The sequence below is a fragment of the Phocoena sinus genome, chromosome 9 (assembly GCF_008692025.1).
Source record: "Phocoena sinus isolate mPhoSin1 chromosome 9, mPhoSin1.pri, whole genome shotgun sequence".
NCBI classification, from domain to species: Eukaryota; Metazoa; Chordata; class Mammalia; order Artiodactyla; family Phocoenidae; genus Phocoena; species Phocoena sinus.
The window spans coordinates 42,059,986-42,077,935 of NC_045771.1; the positions used below are offsets into that span (position 1 = coordinate 42,059,986).

Below are 17,950 nucleotides of genomic sequence, written 5' to 3' on the forward strand. Positions count from 1 at the left end.
GGGTGTTAACCCAATCTCTCTTAACCTAAGAACGAAACCAAACAAAAAAACCCCTGCACGTTTACTTACAGCTATTCCTGAATATCTGATTCTGGTCTTGAAATAAAAGCCAATTTTTTTTTTTTTTAAGCCATTTGTAGGGCTTCCCTGGTGGCACAGTGGTTAAGAATCCGCCTGCAAATGCAGGGGATACGGGTTCAAGCCCTGGTCCAGGAAGATCCCACAACTACTGAGCCTGCGCTCTAGAGCCTGGGAGCCACACCTACTGAAGCCCGCACGCCTACAGCTAGTGCTCCACAACAAGAGAAGTCACCGCAATGAGAAGCCCGCACACGGCAACGAAGAGGAGCCGAAACTTGCCACAACTAGAGAAAGCCCGCACACAGCAGCAAAGACCCAACGCAGCCGAAAAAAAAGGCATTTGCACTATAGTATATTCTCCAATAGAAGAAAGCATTTTAGGATTAACAAAAGTTTTCCAAGACAATCTTTAACTAGTAATGGTCATCAAATAAGGGTAAGTATTTATTGCAGTATTCTTTTTTTTTTTTTTTTTTTGCGGTACTCTCACTGTTGTGGCCTCTCCCGTTGCAGAGCACAGGCTCCAGACACGCAGGCTCAGCGGCCATGGCTCGCGGGCCCAGCTGCTCCGCGGCATGTGGGATCTTCCCGGACCGGCACACAAACCTGCGTCCCCTGCATCGGCAGGCGGACTCTCAACCACTGTGCCACCAGGGAAGCCCTACTGCAGTATTCTTAAAATCACGTTTTTAATGCCCTATACCCTATAAGATCTGCTTTAAAAATAGCACTCCAGGGCTTCCCTGGTGGTGCAGTGGTTGAGAATCTGCCTGCTAATGCAGGGGACACGGGTTCGAGCCCTGGCCTGGGCGGATCCCACATGCCGCGGAGCAACTAGGCCCGTGAGCCACAACTACTGAGCCTGCGCTCCGCAAGAAGAGAGGCCGCGATAGTCAGAGGCCCGCGCACCGGGATGAAGAGTGGCCCCCGCTTGCCACAACTAGAGAAAGCCCTCGCACAGAAACGAAGACACAACACAGCAAAAATTAATTAATTAATTTAAAAAAAAATACTCCAGGGTGAACTTATACGTAAAGTCAAGATTCTGTAAGGTGAATAATCTTCCTAATATGCTTTACACTTTATATCTATATATCTTTGAAAAGCAACAAGATCTTTCAAGCATACTGATTTGTTTAAACCCACCAGCCTCTGATATAAACAAAAATATTGGCTAATCAGAAATATCAGCTACTTCCTTCTGCTTGGATCACTAATTTTAAAAAGTAACAGATATGATGAAACTTTTTAAGGTAACAAACTGTGTTGCATTAATTATACTTAAAATATCATAAAGCATTTTGTTAAAATCTATATCATTTGACCTTATAGTGAAAAGAAATTATACCACCCTCCTTCCAGTTAAAAAATTTCAGTCCAAGGACTTGTGAGTTCATCTGGGGAGTTGAAATTCATTCTCAGAGAAATAACGTGTTAATAGGAGACAGAAATGAGTAGAGAGATACTATACTCTGTTATTTAGTTAGTTAGAAAATCAGGACGTATGCATTCTAAATGAAACAAACATACAAGAGAAAAGATAAGAGTTACAATCATGGAGGAGGCAAACTGAAGCTGAAAAGCTTCTTTCCAAACACACTGAACACTCTTGTATATCAACTGTAGAATATTTAAGACCCCACGCTCAGTTACATCACAACATTGTTTATTATGTGAATTTTTTACAATACAAACAAAAAAAATACAGAAATGCAATATATGAATACAGCTAAATGCAGAATGGTGACTTTTTTTTCTTTTCAATAGGCCATGATTCCCATTTCTAGTAAAATAAAGAGACTGCACATAGGTAGAAATAGGTTGGTTGTTAGCTTCACAATTTTGCCTAGAAATGATCTATAAATGCATTTTTTCCCCCGCTACTTACCATAAAGTGTAAAAGGGAATTAAAGTTTCCTTGTTGGTTCCTACCATATGAAAGATGCTATATCCTATTTTAGCAGGGCCAATATATGGAAAATACCTAAATTAAATGTTATTACAAAAATGAAGCAGTAATGAGATTCTGGCTAAAGAGGGCACTAAATGAGAATAATATATATTTAAAGAATCCAAAACAAACAAACAAAAAGAGAGGTTGTTATAAAAAAGCTCTAGGTGCGTTGTAAGCATATAGGTTTTTTTTCCATGTGTATTTTTAAACAATGGAAGTGTCAAAAAATAGGGTCAACTGTGTTAGACTAAATTACATTATTGTATATGTTGCACTGAATGGAACCTTTGTATTATAATTATCATAAAGAAGCATAGTTTGCATCATATTATGGCAATTTATCCTCAATGAAAACCTTCCAGAGTCCTTTTATTTTGGAATATCCTGTAAACAATCAAACTACCAGAACATGATTGTACAACAGTAAAATGTTTTCTTGCATTAAATTGAAGACATCTGTTTAATAAAAAAAGAAAACATAGGAAAGGTACTTAGAGCTGTTAGTTTCTAAGTACACAACACCCTAGACAAAGGCATCTTAATCTCCGTCAAGAACAAAAAATAATAATAATAATTTTTGTCATGCTGTTAAATCCATCATTAAGGATAAAACCGGTGCAAATTTGTCAAACGGATCCAACAAACACTGATGTCCAAGCTGGCATGTTGGCAACTAATATGTAACTGGTGGTCAAAAGAGGGTTTAAAAGATCTTCCCTTTCTTCTTGTTCTTTTCCAAGGTTCTAAATGATTAAAGGAAAATAATCAAAATGAGTGACCACTTTATAAACATAGATAACATATGGTAGCAATAGCTAAACCAACTACAACTGTGTTGGATTTTCAAACACTACGATTTCATTTAAAAATTAGAAGATTTAAAGTTAACACTAAGGACAATACTAGTCTACAATATTATTTTCTTGGACAAATATTTGACAAAATTCCAAGACAAACAGTAAAAAAACATGACAAAAACCCATTTTTAATATACAAGCACAATTTTTCCCAAATGAAACAGTGCAAATCAAAAAAGATCAACTGACATCAACCAGAGTATCTTTTTCTCCTACTGCCATTTGCATTCTGAAATGCTTCGCTTTTACAAATATATTTTCTTCTTCCTTGGGGAAAAAGTTAATAAAAGGATAGTGTTGAAAATCTTGAAAATGTTTAGCAGTGAACGTAAAGTGTAGAATCCTTATAGGGATACAACTTTTCAGTTTTAAATGGGACTAATGAGGAAAAGAAGAAAACCAAAGTACAAATACTACTGATTTTTGTGTAAATTAAGAGTAACTAATTAGCTGCATTAGGAATTAGATATCCAAAATTTTATCTTAATGAAATAATTCAACACAATTAAGACATACCTCTAAATGTATAAAAGATCTTTGTAGCAGTGTTCTCTATGTTTGCCAAAAATTAAATACAACCATTATGTCCAACATTTGATGGGAAAAGGTGAGCAACTGATTATGGTGAATCAACTGAAGAGAATGTTATGAAGCTACTAAATTATGAAGATTGTTAAGTCATGGAAAATGTTTACAGTGAAAAAAATACTGTTATGACAGATTGCATCCATCTATATAAAAGATTCATCCATGAAAATTATCTGTGCTTGGGATTTATGATAATGGATGATGTCTTTTTAAATGTTATTTTAATGTTTTTCAAATAAATAGGAAAATAATTCTTTAAAATATTAATACACACATTTCTTGGGAATCTGATATTAGATACCTTGAAGAGTTCTGTTGCTCTAAAATACGTTGTTGGGCTTCCCAATTTGCTTTCTCATCTTCAAACTGACGACGTTTTTCCTCTAATTCTTTGTGCTGTGCTTCCAAATTCTTTTTCATTTGCTCATGGCGCCGTTGGAGCTAATTCAGAGCACAATATATAAAATAAAACTGTTTGAGAAATCAGGAGCAGAAATACATTTCATCCAGGCATCCTAATGAGCATTCAGTTCTTATGCTATAATTCAAAGTATCACCTGGTTTTAGCACTGTCTAAAATTTTAGCACTAAAATTCCTCTGCCTATAGGACTTACCACCCAAAAGGCCAGTGATCAAAGAGAATAATCTTGGTAAACAGGGAAAAAAAGAGTACAATAAGCTACAGTGTGTAGCACTTTATAATGGGCATACCCTATCTTATCATCTCATTTTTCCTTACTCACAAAACATGTAGGAAGCTGGGCAGGGAAGACACCACTGCTCCCACTTCATAGATGACCAAACAGTTGCAGAGTTTATGTCACTTGCCCAAAGTCATTAGCCAAAAAGTGGCAGAACCAGGATTTGAACGTCTTGTAATTCCAAGTTCAGAAAGCTGAGACAAGTGAAATGAAAGCAAACAGATGAGGATCTAAGAGTTACAAAATCACGGGATAAGGTCCCCAATTCTTAAAAAGCAGTGTTTCTCATCTATCAGTCTTCGTACAAATCACCTGAATGCTTGTTAAAAATATATAATCCTGGGGGCTTCCCTGGTGGCGCAGTGGTTGAGAGTCCGCCTGCTGATGCAGGGGACATGGGTTCGTGCCCTGGTCCGGGAAGATCCTACATGCCGCAGAGCGGCTGGGCCCGTGAGCCACGGCCACTGAGCCTGCGCATCCGGAGCCTGCGCTCCACGATGGGAGAGGCCACAACAGTGAGAGGCCCGCGTACCGCAAAAAAAAAAAAAAGTCCAGAAGCTGAGTCTTTATAACTTAGATTATTTAAAAAAAAAAAAGAATTAATGCTATAAAGAATGCTGGCTGAAAGATGGAGAACACTCATGCAAAGTAACTGCAGAAACAAAGAGCTTATCTAATAGTTCATTAAATAATTCATTTAGGTGCTAGTTAATCCATTTCTGAGGAAAACAGTTATAGAAAAAAAAACTACAATGAATAACTAAGAACTATTAATATTAAAAACTTTCAGATGTCCAGGAACGATGTTTTATTAAAGACAGTATTACACCAATGAATTATCATCTTGAATTTGGATTGTGATTTCGCATTCAACTTGTTTTCTTAATTACTTTGTAAACCCACAAAAAGTGACTTCGTATTCATTCCCATTCCAAATTATTTCATGCAGTTCTTACAAAACAAAACCATCTAAAATATATTTAAGCAAACATGAATCAAATTTGAGGTAACATCTTCCTGATGACAGCAAACAAGTTACTAAGAAAATGCCAGAAAATAGGAACACAGGAAAATGCCTTTGGTTATTTAAAAAAAAAAATGCAAGGGAATTATATACACACAATTCAGAATAGTCACCTCTGAGAAGGAGAGAGAGGGATACAATAGGGGAGAGACACAAAGGGGCCTCAAATGAACTGATGATGCCTTATTTTTTTAAGCTGGACCACAGGTTCACCAGTGTTCATCATTCTTTACCTGTACATTTCTGTCACATATACATATCTTTGTGTTAACTGCATGCAGGTTAAAAGTACAGGTCACAATCCCTCACTTCCTAGAAACCCTTGGGGTTAGATGTGTTTCACAGTTCAGAATTTTTCAGATTTCAGAAAGCCAATAATACTTAGAAAGGTCTATATACTCTATTTACAAAACAACTCCTGGGCTGTCTAAGGTAGCACCTATAACCAAACACATTACTATTTTTTGCAGTGAAGTATATAAATATTCACATCAAGTGGGATAAAACTATTAGTTCTATGTCTGATTTTGCAGTTTTCTGAAATTGTGGATACATGATTGTGGACTTGTCTAGTGATTAAGAACAAAGTATATTCAAATAATGGCTTACAGCTATGCAGCACAGACCAAGTTAATTTATCTTTCCTCTCATGTAAAAAAGGGAAATGGACAATAATATCCATCTTGAAGGGCTGTGGTATGAATTAAATGACATAATCCATGAAAGATGCTTAATACTGTGCCTGATACACTGTGCTGCTGGGTATTAGCAACTATGCCCCAAACAAATATTTCTAGCACTTGAGAAAAAACAGTATTAAACAAGGTTAAATAGGTTTCTTCACCTATATATTTACATACTTATATGGCTTACTGAATTAGGAGAAACTTGGTCGAGATCTCTTTACAGGTCCTTTTAATGTTAATAAAGATTCTATCCTTCAAAGAGCAGTTAAGTTTCGCACTCTGTTTTCACCATTCACAGTAATCGTAAAAACTCTCAAAGGGTTCTATAACTACAGTTTTATAATTGTTTGTTTATAACATTTACTCTTAGGAGCAGGCCCTAAAATATGTCTATACCAAATGTAAATTCAACTCCTTTTAGATTTTCATCATAATCTAAGTGTGAGGATAATGCAGACTCTTGATTACTCCTGTTTTTATTCACCTTCTGATACGGATTTTCCAGATTATTTATTAATTAGTGAAGGGGTAGAGACTTGGATGGATAGATTTAATAAAAAGCTAATTAATAAAAAAGACTAAACTTAATCTCCTAAATGTCGTCTTAATAACAGATGCCAGGGATGCTAGTTCTGCAGTGCTTGGTAGTCTTAGACCAGGAGGAGCTATTCTGTATCCCCACTGAATTAAGCATATGATAAATACAACAACAGCGAAAGTTTTTTTTAATAAGAGATTACATGAAAAGCCCAGTGATTTAAGAGAAATCTAATGTGGAATAAAAACATTTCCTCAAAATTACTGAATACTTTACTCCATGCATTCCTTCTACTCAATGGATCAGAGTATTTTTGGTTATGTATTTAGTCAAAGAAGGTTTATGTATTTTATGCAGTAATTCATTACAAAAGCAAAGAGACCAACTGTAAGGATCTAACAGACTAGATCGGAGTCTCCTTTTAATATATTTAAACACAAATATTATATTAGTGGAGTCACATATAAACACAGGGGTCTCACTGAATTTTATTGTTAAAAGTAATTTTAGAAGTATTTCATATTAATGTCATCCCATATATTTAAAAGTAATTTTCAGCACAATGATAATAAATCTGTGCTGAGAAATTATACTGAAATTGTTGATTTATTTTGTGTTTACCTAGAGTTTCTTCTACTGCTCTTGGACATCAAGCCAACTACTTACTGTATAGATGCTTGTGTTAGTGTGGGTTTTTTTTCTCCATCTTTTACTTCTTATCACTTATTGAAGGATATGTCTTCATGATCTTTTTGATTAATAGAAACTAAATATATGCCTCAACATCTAGAGAGATTCCAAGGTAGTATATCAGCTTGCTGGAATGCTTTGTCACTACCCTACCTGATTTTTGTTAACAGTGGGAATTACGTTGACACTATATTACAAATAAGGCCCAACTCATTTATAAAAATCACATTTCTTCATTTTTTCCTCTGTCTGTAATTTACCCTGGCATGTCTATAGTTTAACTAAGGTTCTTTCTTTTTCATTCGTATGCAAATAAGTCTGGTCTATTATTATTACCCTTACACTAGTTTTTATCCTTACATCCACCTAAAACTCTGATCTTTACTTTTCTTATATTGACTAGATGGAATGGCTTATAATTTCATTTCTTATAACTTGTTAATTATAGCTAATAAAATTTATTTTAAGTATTCTACTATGTCTTCCTACCAAGTATACTTGTATTCAAATACATATTAAAATATATATTATTGTAAACATAGTGCTTGCTTTTATTTTTCCATTTTATTGTTAGCATATTATATTTGAAAAAATCTAGAGAAAAGTTATCTATGAATTTTATTAAAGGTATTTGTTAAAGGAATATTGTGCCTATAAAAGGTGAAAATATTAGGTTGATTACCTCAGCTTCAGAGTCCTTCAGTTTTTGAACTTTTTCTTTGACCTTCATCTCAAACACCTGCTCCATCTCCATCTCCATCTTCTTCATCTTAGCTACATGCTCCCTTCTTTCTTCTTCCATTTGTGCAAGAGGGCTCCTGTGAACATTAAAGATAATCATTAAATGTCTAAAACTGAAAAGTGTAATACAAAACTCTGAAACAGTGATGAAAACAAATGAGCTGCTGTGTGCCATTACTAAATTCTCTGCTGTTTTTTGAAAACAAGTTTCAAAATAATTTTTCAATTATTCTGACACCACCTTAAATGACATGGAACACAGATTTGAAGTTTTATATATGAACATGTAAAAAATTCTTTAGAAACTTTTAAAATTTATAAATATTTACAATTTAGAACTTCCTTCCATGAAGTTTCATAGCTAACTTGAAAATCTCTAGTGAATAATTATTATGAAAACAGATCTACCAAAGACAACTATTGGCAGAATGTTTCTCTAAACCTAATGCACATCAAATCTAAAGATAACACATAAAATAAACTGTAGAAGGAAAATGGAAAGGACACATTCCCTAAATACATTCTTAGAAAGGAAAACTAGAAGAAAATTACTTAATTTTGTATTTTAAACAAAATTTTAATGTGAAAAAAGGTACTGAGTTAATGAAGTCAATACATGTAGAATATTTTTAGTTCTATAATTTTCCAAGTGTTATAATCTCTCCTTTTAGACGACTACTGACATCACAATAATTCAAACTTATTTTGGTTACTGAATTGATATGCTAGAAAAAACTACCAGGCAATACCTAGAACACTCTTCGTTTAGGCAAGCAGAGTATTTCTAGGCCACTTAATGTAATTTTAATGTTCTTGAAAAATTCATTCCACCTATGTCAAATATTTTAGTGTCTTAAGTTTTAAAGATGGTCAGTGATCACACACACGAGAGAGAGAGAGAGAGAGAGAGAGAGAGAGAGAGAGAGAGAGAGAGAGAGAGAGAGAGAGAGAGAAGCAAATGAATATCTTGACATTTCTGAAATGCCAAACAATAGACACAAGCACAGTTAAATAAAAGTAGTTCACTCTATTGACATTAAACTCCACAGGCTCAAATCTCTGCACAATTTTGTTCAAAATTTTCATGTTGAAAAATACTACAAATGAGCTTTATGTGAAGGCTAGTATATTTACAGACACAAGAGAATAACCAAGTATCAGTAACCTTATTACAGCCCCAGGGAGGAAACAAAAGTGGGTTCTGTGGCTTTCACGATCTCTAAAAACAATTCAATACACTGGGACAACTTAAAAGAGGCAGGCCCTTTTCTGACTTTATTGATAAAACATGTTTATTTTGCCTCCACAAAAACTGGCTTTGACCATTTAACTGTACATATTAAATTGGTGAACTTTATCTCAATAAAGTGGTTAAAAAGTTAAATCATGGCTTAAAAACAAAGTCAGGCTTTGTATTTCATCTATAACTTCAAGGCTAGTCACTTTAATCCTGATTTGACACACTTGATTATGGTGACTTCTCTCCTTACAAGGCTGAGTATTTTGACCATTACAACACTATTCTACCCTCTCAAGGAGGAGGACAAGAGAGCAAGATGGAAAATATTAAATGAGCAACAGGACAGAAAGAACACTGGCTACTGATTTTTCTTAGCAAAAAGGAAGGACAAAGATGTGATGTACTGTTGTGACCAAAAGGATTTGGTTTTGCAGTTAGTGTAAGTTAGAACAAAATGTTACTTAACTAAAGGATATTCCTTCACCAAAAGAAAACTTACAAACCTTCAGTATGTCTTAACAATTAATCAAAAGTTCTGAAAATGAAAATAAACCAAACATTAACTTAAAAGAAGAATCAACATTCAAAAAGTGAGGTAAACTGAAATAAATTTTAAAGCATAAATATCATTATTTCATTAAAAGCCGATAAGGCCCTTCATATTAATATATTTCTCATCTTTATGGCAGGTGTTTTTAATATAGGGGCCTCAGATCTCTTGGGCAGAGTGTCAATGAATGCCCTGAAATGACATACCAAATAAATGTGTGTTTGTGTTGTGTATTCATGCAAGCATTTTTCCAGTGAGACGGTTCAAAGCTTTTGCTTGATTTCTGAAAAACTCACTTCTGCCACTCCCCAAAACATTTTTAGGCTCTAGAAAAAAAAATACTCATAACGATTTTTTAATTGGCAGTCTTAAATAACTGAAACTGTATGTTTAAGCAACTTAGATTATCCAGCAATACTGCTGCAATTTGAAAACAAATAAATATATTGTAAAAAATTATAAAAAACTAGAATTTAAAAAAATAAATTAGAATTCACACAGAATTGTGATTTTAAATATATACTCTTACTTATAATAACCTATCTATAAAATGCTCATTTAATTTCATGCTTGGGAGGAATAAGGCAATCCATATAAATGTAAAGAATCTGCAGTATAATTTGCACATGAAAAGGCTACCACCTTACCAAGAGTAAACCCTGTCATCTAGATTATTATTTAAATAACTCTTGGGGGAAAATAGAAGACTGCAGAGAAACATGCTATGATGTTTTGAAATTTGCTTTTAAATTCAAAATTTAAATATTAAAAATCTTCACATACTAAAACTGCTTATGTCTTCAGAAAAACAACCACTTACATGCCTTCAACTGTGTCATATCTAAAAGAACAAAAAATAGAGACTTAGCACACTTAAAGTAAATGACACTAAAAGCAGCAACTAAAGGCAAATCCACAGATTTCACAATAAAAGTATGTGCCCTAAAACAAAAGTTTATGGCCAAATTTGTTGAAGCTAGTTAATTTCTTTTCCAAATTCTGTTAGTAATCCCTATACCAAATCATTATGAAAATAAATAGGCTGTGCAATTATCTTCTGACAGCCTGCTCAAATTTCTAAACTTATTTAAATATGTATACTTTCAAAGAAATTAGCAATATTTCACATTTGAGATACTTTTAAGCTTTGCAGCCTTGTAAAACTACTTGACCCCTTAACCAAATGAAGTGATATTACAGTATTATAAGAAAATGGTTACATGTATCTAAAATGAATTTTTGGAAGCCTCTCACCAGTCAAAATGATGTTTCAAATCTAATTTTTAAATTAATTAGCACCCCGATTCTAGTCATTTTTATTAAAGTGATATTTAGAAAACTGTAACACAAAATTGTGCTTATAATGTAGAAAATGCAGGAAAAAGGATCACTTTTTAAAAGATTAATTTTATTTATTTTTTATACAGCAGTTTCTTATTAGTTATCTATTTTATACATATTAGTGTATATATGTCAATCCCAACCTCCCAATTTATCCCACCACCACCACCAGCCTGCCACTTTCCCCCTCTGGTGTCCATACGTTTGTTCTCTACATCTGTGTCTCTATTTCTGCCCTGCAAACCGGTTGATCTGTACCATTTTTCTAGGTTCCACACATATGCATTAATATACGGTATTTTTCTCTTTCTGACTTACTTCACCCTGTATGACAGTCTCTAGATCCATCCATGTCTCAACAAATGACCCAATTTCATTCCTTTTTATGGCTGAGTAATATTCCATTGTATATTTATTTGTACCACATCTTCTTTATCCATTGGTCTGTCAATGGGAATTTAGGTTGTTTCCATGACCTGGCTACTGTAAATTGTGCTGCAATGAACTGGGGTGCATGTGTCTTTTTGAATTATGGTTTTCTCTGGGTATATGCCCAGTAGTGGGATTGCTGGGTCATATGGTAATTTTACTTTTAGTTTTTTAAGGAACCTCCATAGTGACTGTATCAATTTACATTCCCAACAACAGTGCAAGAGGGTTGCCCTTTCTCCACACCCTCTCCAGCATTTGTTGTTTGTAGATTTTCTGATGATGCCCATTCTAACTGGTGTGAGGTGATACCTCACTGTAGTTTTGATTTGCATTTCTCTAATAATTAGTGATTTTGAGCAGCTTTTCCTATGCTTCTTGGCCATCTGTATGTCTTCTTTGGAGAAATGTCTATTTAGGTCTTCTGCCCATTTTTGGATTGGGTTGTTTTTTTTATATTGAGCTGCATGAGCTGTTTATATTTTTTGGCGATTAATCCTTTGTCCGTTGATTCGTTTGCAAATATTTTCTCCCATTCTGAGGGCTGTCTTTTTGTCTTGTTTGTAGTTTCCTTTGCTTTGCAAAAATTTTATTAGGTCTCATTTGTTTATTTTTGTTTTTATTTCCATTAATCTAGGAGGTGGATCAAAAAAGATCTTTATGTCAAAGAGTGTTCTTCCTATGTTTTCCTCTAAGAGATTTATAGTGTCCCGTCTTACCTTTAGGTCTTGAATCCATTTTATTATTGTGTATGGTGTTAGGGAGCGTTCTCATTTCATTCTTTTACATGTAGCTGTCCAGTTTTCCCAGCACCACTTACTGAAGAGACTGTCTTTTCTCCATTGTATATCCTTGCCTCCTTTGTCATAGATTAGTTGACCATAGGTGCGTGGGTTTATCTCTGGGCTTTCTATCTTGTTCCATTGATCTATACTTCTGTTTTTGTGCCAGCACCATATTGTCTTGATTACTGTAGCTTTGTAGTATAGTCTGAAGTCAGGGAGTCTGACTCCTCCAGCTCTGTTTTTTTCCCTCAAGATTGCTTTGGCTATTAGGGATCTTTTGTGTCTCCATACAAATTTTAAGATTTTTTGTTCTAGGTCTGTAAAAAATGCCACTGGTAATTTGATAGGGATTGCACTGAATCTGTAGATTGCTTTAGGTAGTATAGTCATCTGCACAATATTGATTCTTCCAATCTAAGAACATGGTATATCTCTCCATCTGTTTGTGTCATCTTTGATCTCTTTCATCAGTGTTTTATAGTTTTCTGAGTACAGGTCTTTCACCACCTTTTGTAGGTTTATTCCTAGGTATTTTATTCTTTTTGTTGCAATGGTGAATGGGATTGTTTCCTTAATTTCTCTTTCTGATCTTTCGTTGTTAGTGTATAGGAATGCAAGAGATTTCTGTGTGTTAATTTTGTATCCTGCAACTTTACCAAATTCATTGATTAGCTCTAGTAGTTTTCTGGTGGCATCTTTACGATTCTCTATGTATAGTATCATGTCATCTGCAAACAGTGACAGTTTTACTTCTTCTTTTCCAATTTGTATTCCTTTTATTTCTTTTTCTTCTCTGACTTCCGTGGCTAGGACTTCCAAAACTATGTTGAATAACAGTGGCGAGAGTGGACATCCTTGTCTTATTCCTGATCTTAGAGAAAATGCTTTCAGTTTTTTACTATTGAGAATGATGTTTGCTGTGGGTTTGTCGTATATGGCCTTTATTATGTTGAGGTAGGTTCCCTCTCTGCCCACTTTCTGGAGAGTTTTTATCATAAATGGGTGTTGAATTTTGTCAAAGGCTTTTTCTGCCTCTATTGAGATGATCATATGGCTTTTCTTCTTCAATCTGTTAATATGGTGTATCACACTGATTGATTTGTGTATATTGAAGAATCCTTGCATCCCTGGGATAAATCCCACTTGATCATGGTGTATGATCCTAGAAAAAGGATCACTTTTTGTCATCACATTTCAAATGAAAGTTTTTTTATTAGGTGACTAGAAACACCATTTAAATTATATCATTACCTGCCTGCTTTTTAATGAAAACTCTTCTTCACACACGTAGATAAGCTAAAGCTTATAAACTTAAACTTGTCAGAGAAATTTAAAGCAACTCAGTCAAAAAAAGTGAAAAGACCTGGTAAAAAAAAATTTTTTTAAAGGCTACAATATAACCTGAACAGCACATTAAACCCCCAAAGATACAACTTAGCTCCTTTTAGGGATCTATTCAAGAGGTGACAGTTCCTGAAAGCCACCAGATGACTTACCCTTTTCATGTGACCAACAACAGAATCACAGCAAGGACCACACTTAAGGCTGACCCAGTAAGGCCCTACTGTGGCTGTCTTACATGACCCACATTTTGAGTGTAATGAAAAGACAACCACATTTCATTTAAATTATGTGTGGTCTTTTCTGAAGAACTCATTAAGCAAATACATTTACATATTTTTGCTTCAGTGGTGTGGTAGCTCACTATGCATACAGACATGTAGCAATTTTCATACAAAATTTTCCAAAGGAATTTCACTTAAAATAAGAATTTCAAAGAGCAACAAAAATTTCCAAACATTCTGGGAAACAACAGTTACCAGCATTTTATTTTGCCAAGTGAGAGTGTTAAAAATAAATGTAAATAAAACAACACTATCATATTTTCATGAAAGGACACATGAACAAGAGTAAAAGATATAACTGAATAAATTACTTTTTTTTTTGGAAAAACTTGGGACAAATTTCAGAAAATTGTCTTTATGTCTCTTTAGATCAATGAAAACTTTGTCATGAGTTCTGAGGATTAGCCTTTAGAAACCTGTATTTTCAGTCATTTATAGGAATTCAGTTATCCAGAGTTTTCCCAAGACTACAGATGGAGAAGACTGTAGAAAACTAAAATAAAATTAACATATGGGAAAGAGGTAACTCCAACCTGACCACCTCAATAAAGCAGAACAGATATAGAAATAAAGTGAGTCACAAGTTTTCTGGCTTCTCAGGGCACATAAAAGTTATGTTTACACTACACTGTAGTCTATTAGATGTGCAGCAGCATTATGTCTTAGAAAACAATGTATATACCTTAATTGAAAAATATGTTATTGCTGAAGAATGCTAACCGTCATCTGAGCCTTTAGTGAGTCGTATGAGGAACATCAAAGATCACTGATTACAGATGAACATAACAAATATAATAATAATAAAGTTTAAAACAGCGGTCCCCAACCTTTTCGGCACCAAGGACCGGTTTTGTGGAAGACAATTTTTCCACAGACTTGGTGGGGGGCGGGGGGGGGGGTGTTCAGGTGGTAATGCAAGCAATGGGGAGCGATGGAGAGCAGCAGATGAAGCTTCGCTTGCCCGCCACTCACTTCCTGCTGTGCGGCCCGGTTCCTAACAGGCCGTGGACCGATATCAGTCCGCGGCCCAGGGGTTGGGGAACCCTGGTTTAAAACATTGTGAGAATTACCAATGTTAACACAGAGACATGAAGAAAGCAAATGCCGGTGGGAAAATGGCGAAGACAGATTTGCTTGATGCAGTATGCCACAAACCTTCAATTTGTAAAAAACACATTATCTGCGAAGTGTAATAAAGCAAAGTGCAATAAAACAAGGTATGCCTGTAAAAGATGTAAGGAAGACCATGAAGGAAGAAGCAAGTAAAACTTTAAAAAAGCATGTTGAACAAAAAAGTATACCTCTCCCCTTATTGGGGATTACTTTAAGAGATCTGCAATCCTGACATGGTTAATTCTCCACTTTCCTTTACAACCTTGTTGAATCTCTTTTAATTTGGAACCTGACCTCCCTTTCTGTTACTTCTAACCATCCTCCAGCCTCCGGACAGGGGTGGGCAAGATATACTCGCCCTGAGGAAAACAGATGACTTGATATTTTCTTTGCCAGACACAAGTGATACCTGAACATCTGCTAAGAATAGAGCTCACTTTTCCAGACTCCAGCCTTGAGACAAACCAGTATTTGATGAGACAAGCTCAGCTATGTTTCAGGTTTTAACCATATAATCAAAATCTTGGGTTTTGTCCCCAGCTTTACTGAGATATAATTGACATATAATATTGTCTCAGTTTAAGGTATACAGTGTGATGTCGAGGACCGCTAACATAAACAGAAAGGCACATTTTGAAACATATAAACCAAATACCAAATATTTTTATTTTTAACCCATGGTTCAGTACACTCTACAGTACATCCAAAACTGGCTCCAAAAATTAAATATAAGAAAATTAATCTACTTTATGCTTAACATTAAAAAAATTAACTTATATTCTAAAACCAAGTGTAATTAGCACTCTGTGGAGCGTCCACTGCCAGACAAAGGTTAATGTAACTATAAATTTTAAATAGATGTATATCTGTATGTGTATGTATATGTCTATATATTGTATAAGAACAATTAAAAAATACAGGTCCATCAGCAATCAGATGAATAAATGACCTTATTCGCAAGTTTCTTTCTGAAATTCCCTGCAGATGCTGTTTAGAGACCATACGAAGTAATAAAGTGATAAAATGACCACTTTTTTTTTTAAAGGACCAAAGTTCAGTGGTCTTCAAACTGAGGTCTCTATTTATATGAAGAGACTTACTTGAGTCTGTGCAGTTTTAAGAGAATCAATTTCCAGATCCTCAACTTCCATACAAAATTTTGCCTAATGTGATCTGCCTGAAAATTTCCAAGTTAACAGACAGTCCATTTCTCACATTACAGAATAAAGACCTACTCCTTCTTACCTATCCCTTACTAAGGTACACTGTAACTGAAGGTATGAAAACCTCCAGGTGACAAGAGAGAAGTCTCTTTCAATGATTAATCAAACACTATAACATAAACCTGTAAGAGGGCATGGTGTGGTGCCAGGTGTTAGAAACATGGTATTTGGGTCCCTGTCAGGATGCTCTGAATTAAGACATATAGCAAAGGGAGGTGGCTGGAGAACTGGCAATTTCTCTTTAATGACTCTACCTTTTCCACTCTGAGCTCCCTGAAACCTCAATCTCTCCGTACCACCATTATCAAAGGATGCATTGCTAGGGAGAAAAAAGTCCCATGGGAGCAATACAAATAGAACATCAATAAGAAGCCCAGACTCACATTTGCTTACTTTACATATTTAAGTATTAGCCATTCTTTTCAGTTATCTGTGGATGGGTTCATAGCTATAAAGAAAGGCACCTTACATTGGCTAAAGCACCATAAATTGCTGGTACTGATTTTTTTTTTCCCAAAAATTCAACTGGAATGAACAGCTAACATTTTCAAGACAATACTAGATAGAATCAAAGGATAAAAATTCCAAGTGACTTCTTTCAGATTCAGTATGTATCATTCAATAAAGTAGTAAAAACCTAATTTAACAAATCATATCTCAATACTTGTTCTAATTACAACCATTCCCCAGTTGGTTCAATCTTCAAAAATATTTATTTTTCTATTACTTAAAGTAAAATTAAATAATATACTAACTCCTGGGGTAATCTGCTTTTTAGCAGTACAAACTTTTTTATTATTTTCATAGGCAAAGTTTAGACATGATTCATCTCATTAAGAAATACATTTCCAATAGAATCCTACTTTTCATGTTTTCACCTGGGTTATAGTTTAACTCAAGTAATCCACACTAGAATTCTGTATATGCAGAAGAATTTTAACACTATTTTTCTCTGAATTACCTTACCTGCATCCAACAGTAAAAAATATCCCAATAGCACTATTTTAAAAGCCTTAAATTCAAACTATGGAAAAAAAAATCCTTATTTCTAGCACATTAACAAATGTTTAAAAGAAAAAAGTCGAACATTAAGTGCATACACTTAATGTATGCATTTAATGAAAGATATGTACTGACAATACATTTCGCTTTAACATATTACAAAATTACCAGTGGCTTTAATTGTGTATGTTTTTCTTTTAAACAGTTAAAAAGTCCATAAACTAGTGAAATGCATTTAAAATGGATTCAATTTTATGAACAATATTCACTATGATGGATCTTTATATTTCTGTGCTAAATAAGAGTTGCTTGATACAAATTCTGCTAAAAAGAAATAGATTAAAAACGTTGCCTTTTTTCATGCACTGAACCTTACCTCAAGTAGAATCTTGTATTTTAAATATTAAAAAACATCAATTTTTAAAATAGCAGTAGTAAATTGCTAGAAGTCAGTGTTTTGTAAAGCATGCGTTCGTTACTAATCACCTATATCGAAACCATCAAGGGTTAAAAAAAAAAAGGACAGGGGTGGTGGATTCCCTGGCGGTCCAGTGGTTAGGACTCCACACTTCCACTGCAGGGGGCATGGGTTCGATCCCTGGCTGGGGAACTAAGATCCCACGTGCTGTGCAGCACAGCCAAAAAAAACCCTTCAAAAACAAAAAATCATCTAGGGTGTTCATTAAAAATACAAACTCTCAGGCCCATCCCACATGTTTTGAATCAGAATCTCTTGATAATGATTGAGTCTAGAAATTTACCTTTTTACCAATTACTCTGG

The 17,950-nt window shown here is 34.6% G+C and overlaps 1 protein-coding gene across 4 annotated transcripts in view; it reads right to left on the reverse strand.

Annotated features, from left to right (window-relative positions):
• Positions 1-1,730: 1,730 nt before the first annotated feature.
• The window catches only part of SEPTIN7 (septin 7), a 103,499-nt gene continuing 87,279 nt past the window's right edge, over positions 1,731-17,950 (reverse strand). For all 4 annotated transcript variants that reach the window (XM_032642790.1, XM_032642791.1, XM_032642792.1 and 1 more), the window contains 3 exons: positions 7,803-7,938; positions 3,782-3,921; positions 1,731-2,778 (listed from right to left, as the gene is read on the reverse strand). In XM_032642790.1, the coding sequence (XP_032498681.1) occupies positions 2,739-2,778; positions 3,782-3,921; positions 7,803-7,938 (316 nt within the window). In that variant the 3' untranslated portion in view covers positions 1,731-2,738. The remainder of the gene's footprint in view (positions 2,779-3,781; positions 3,922-7,802; positions 7,939-17,950) is intronic.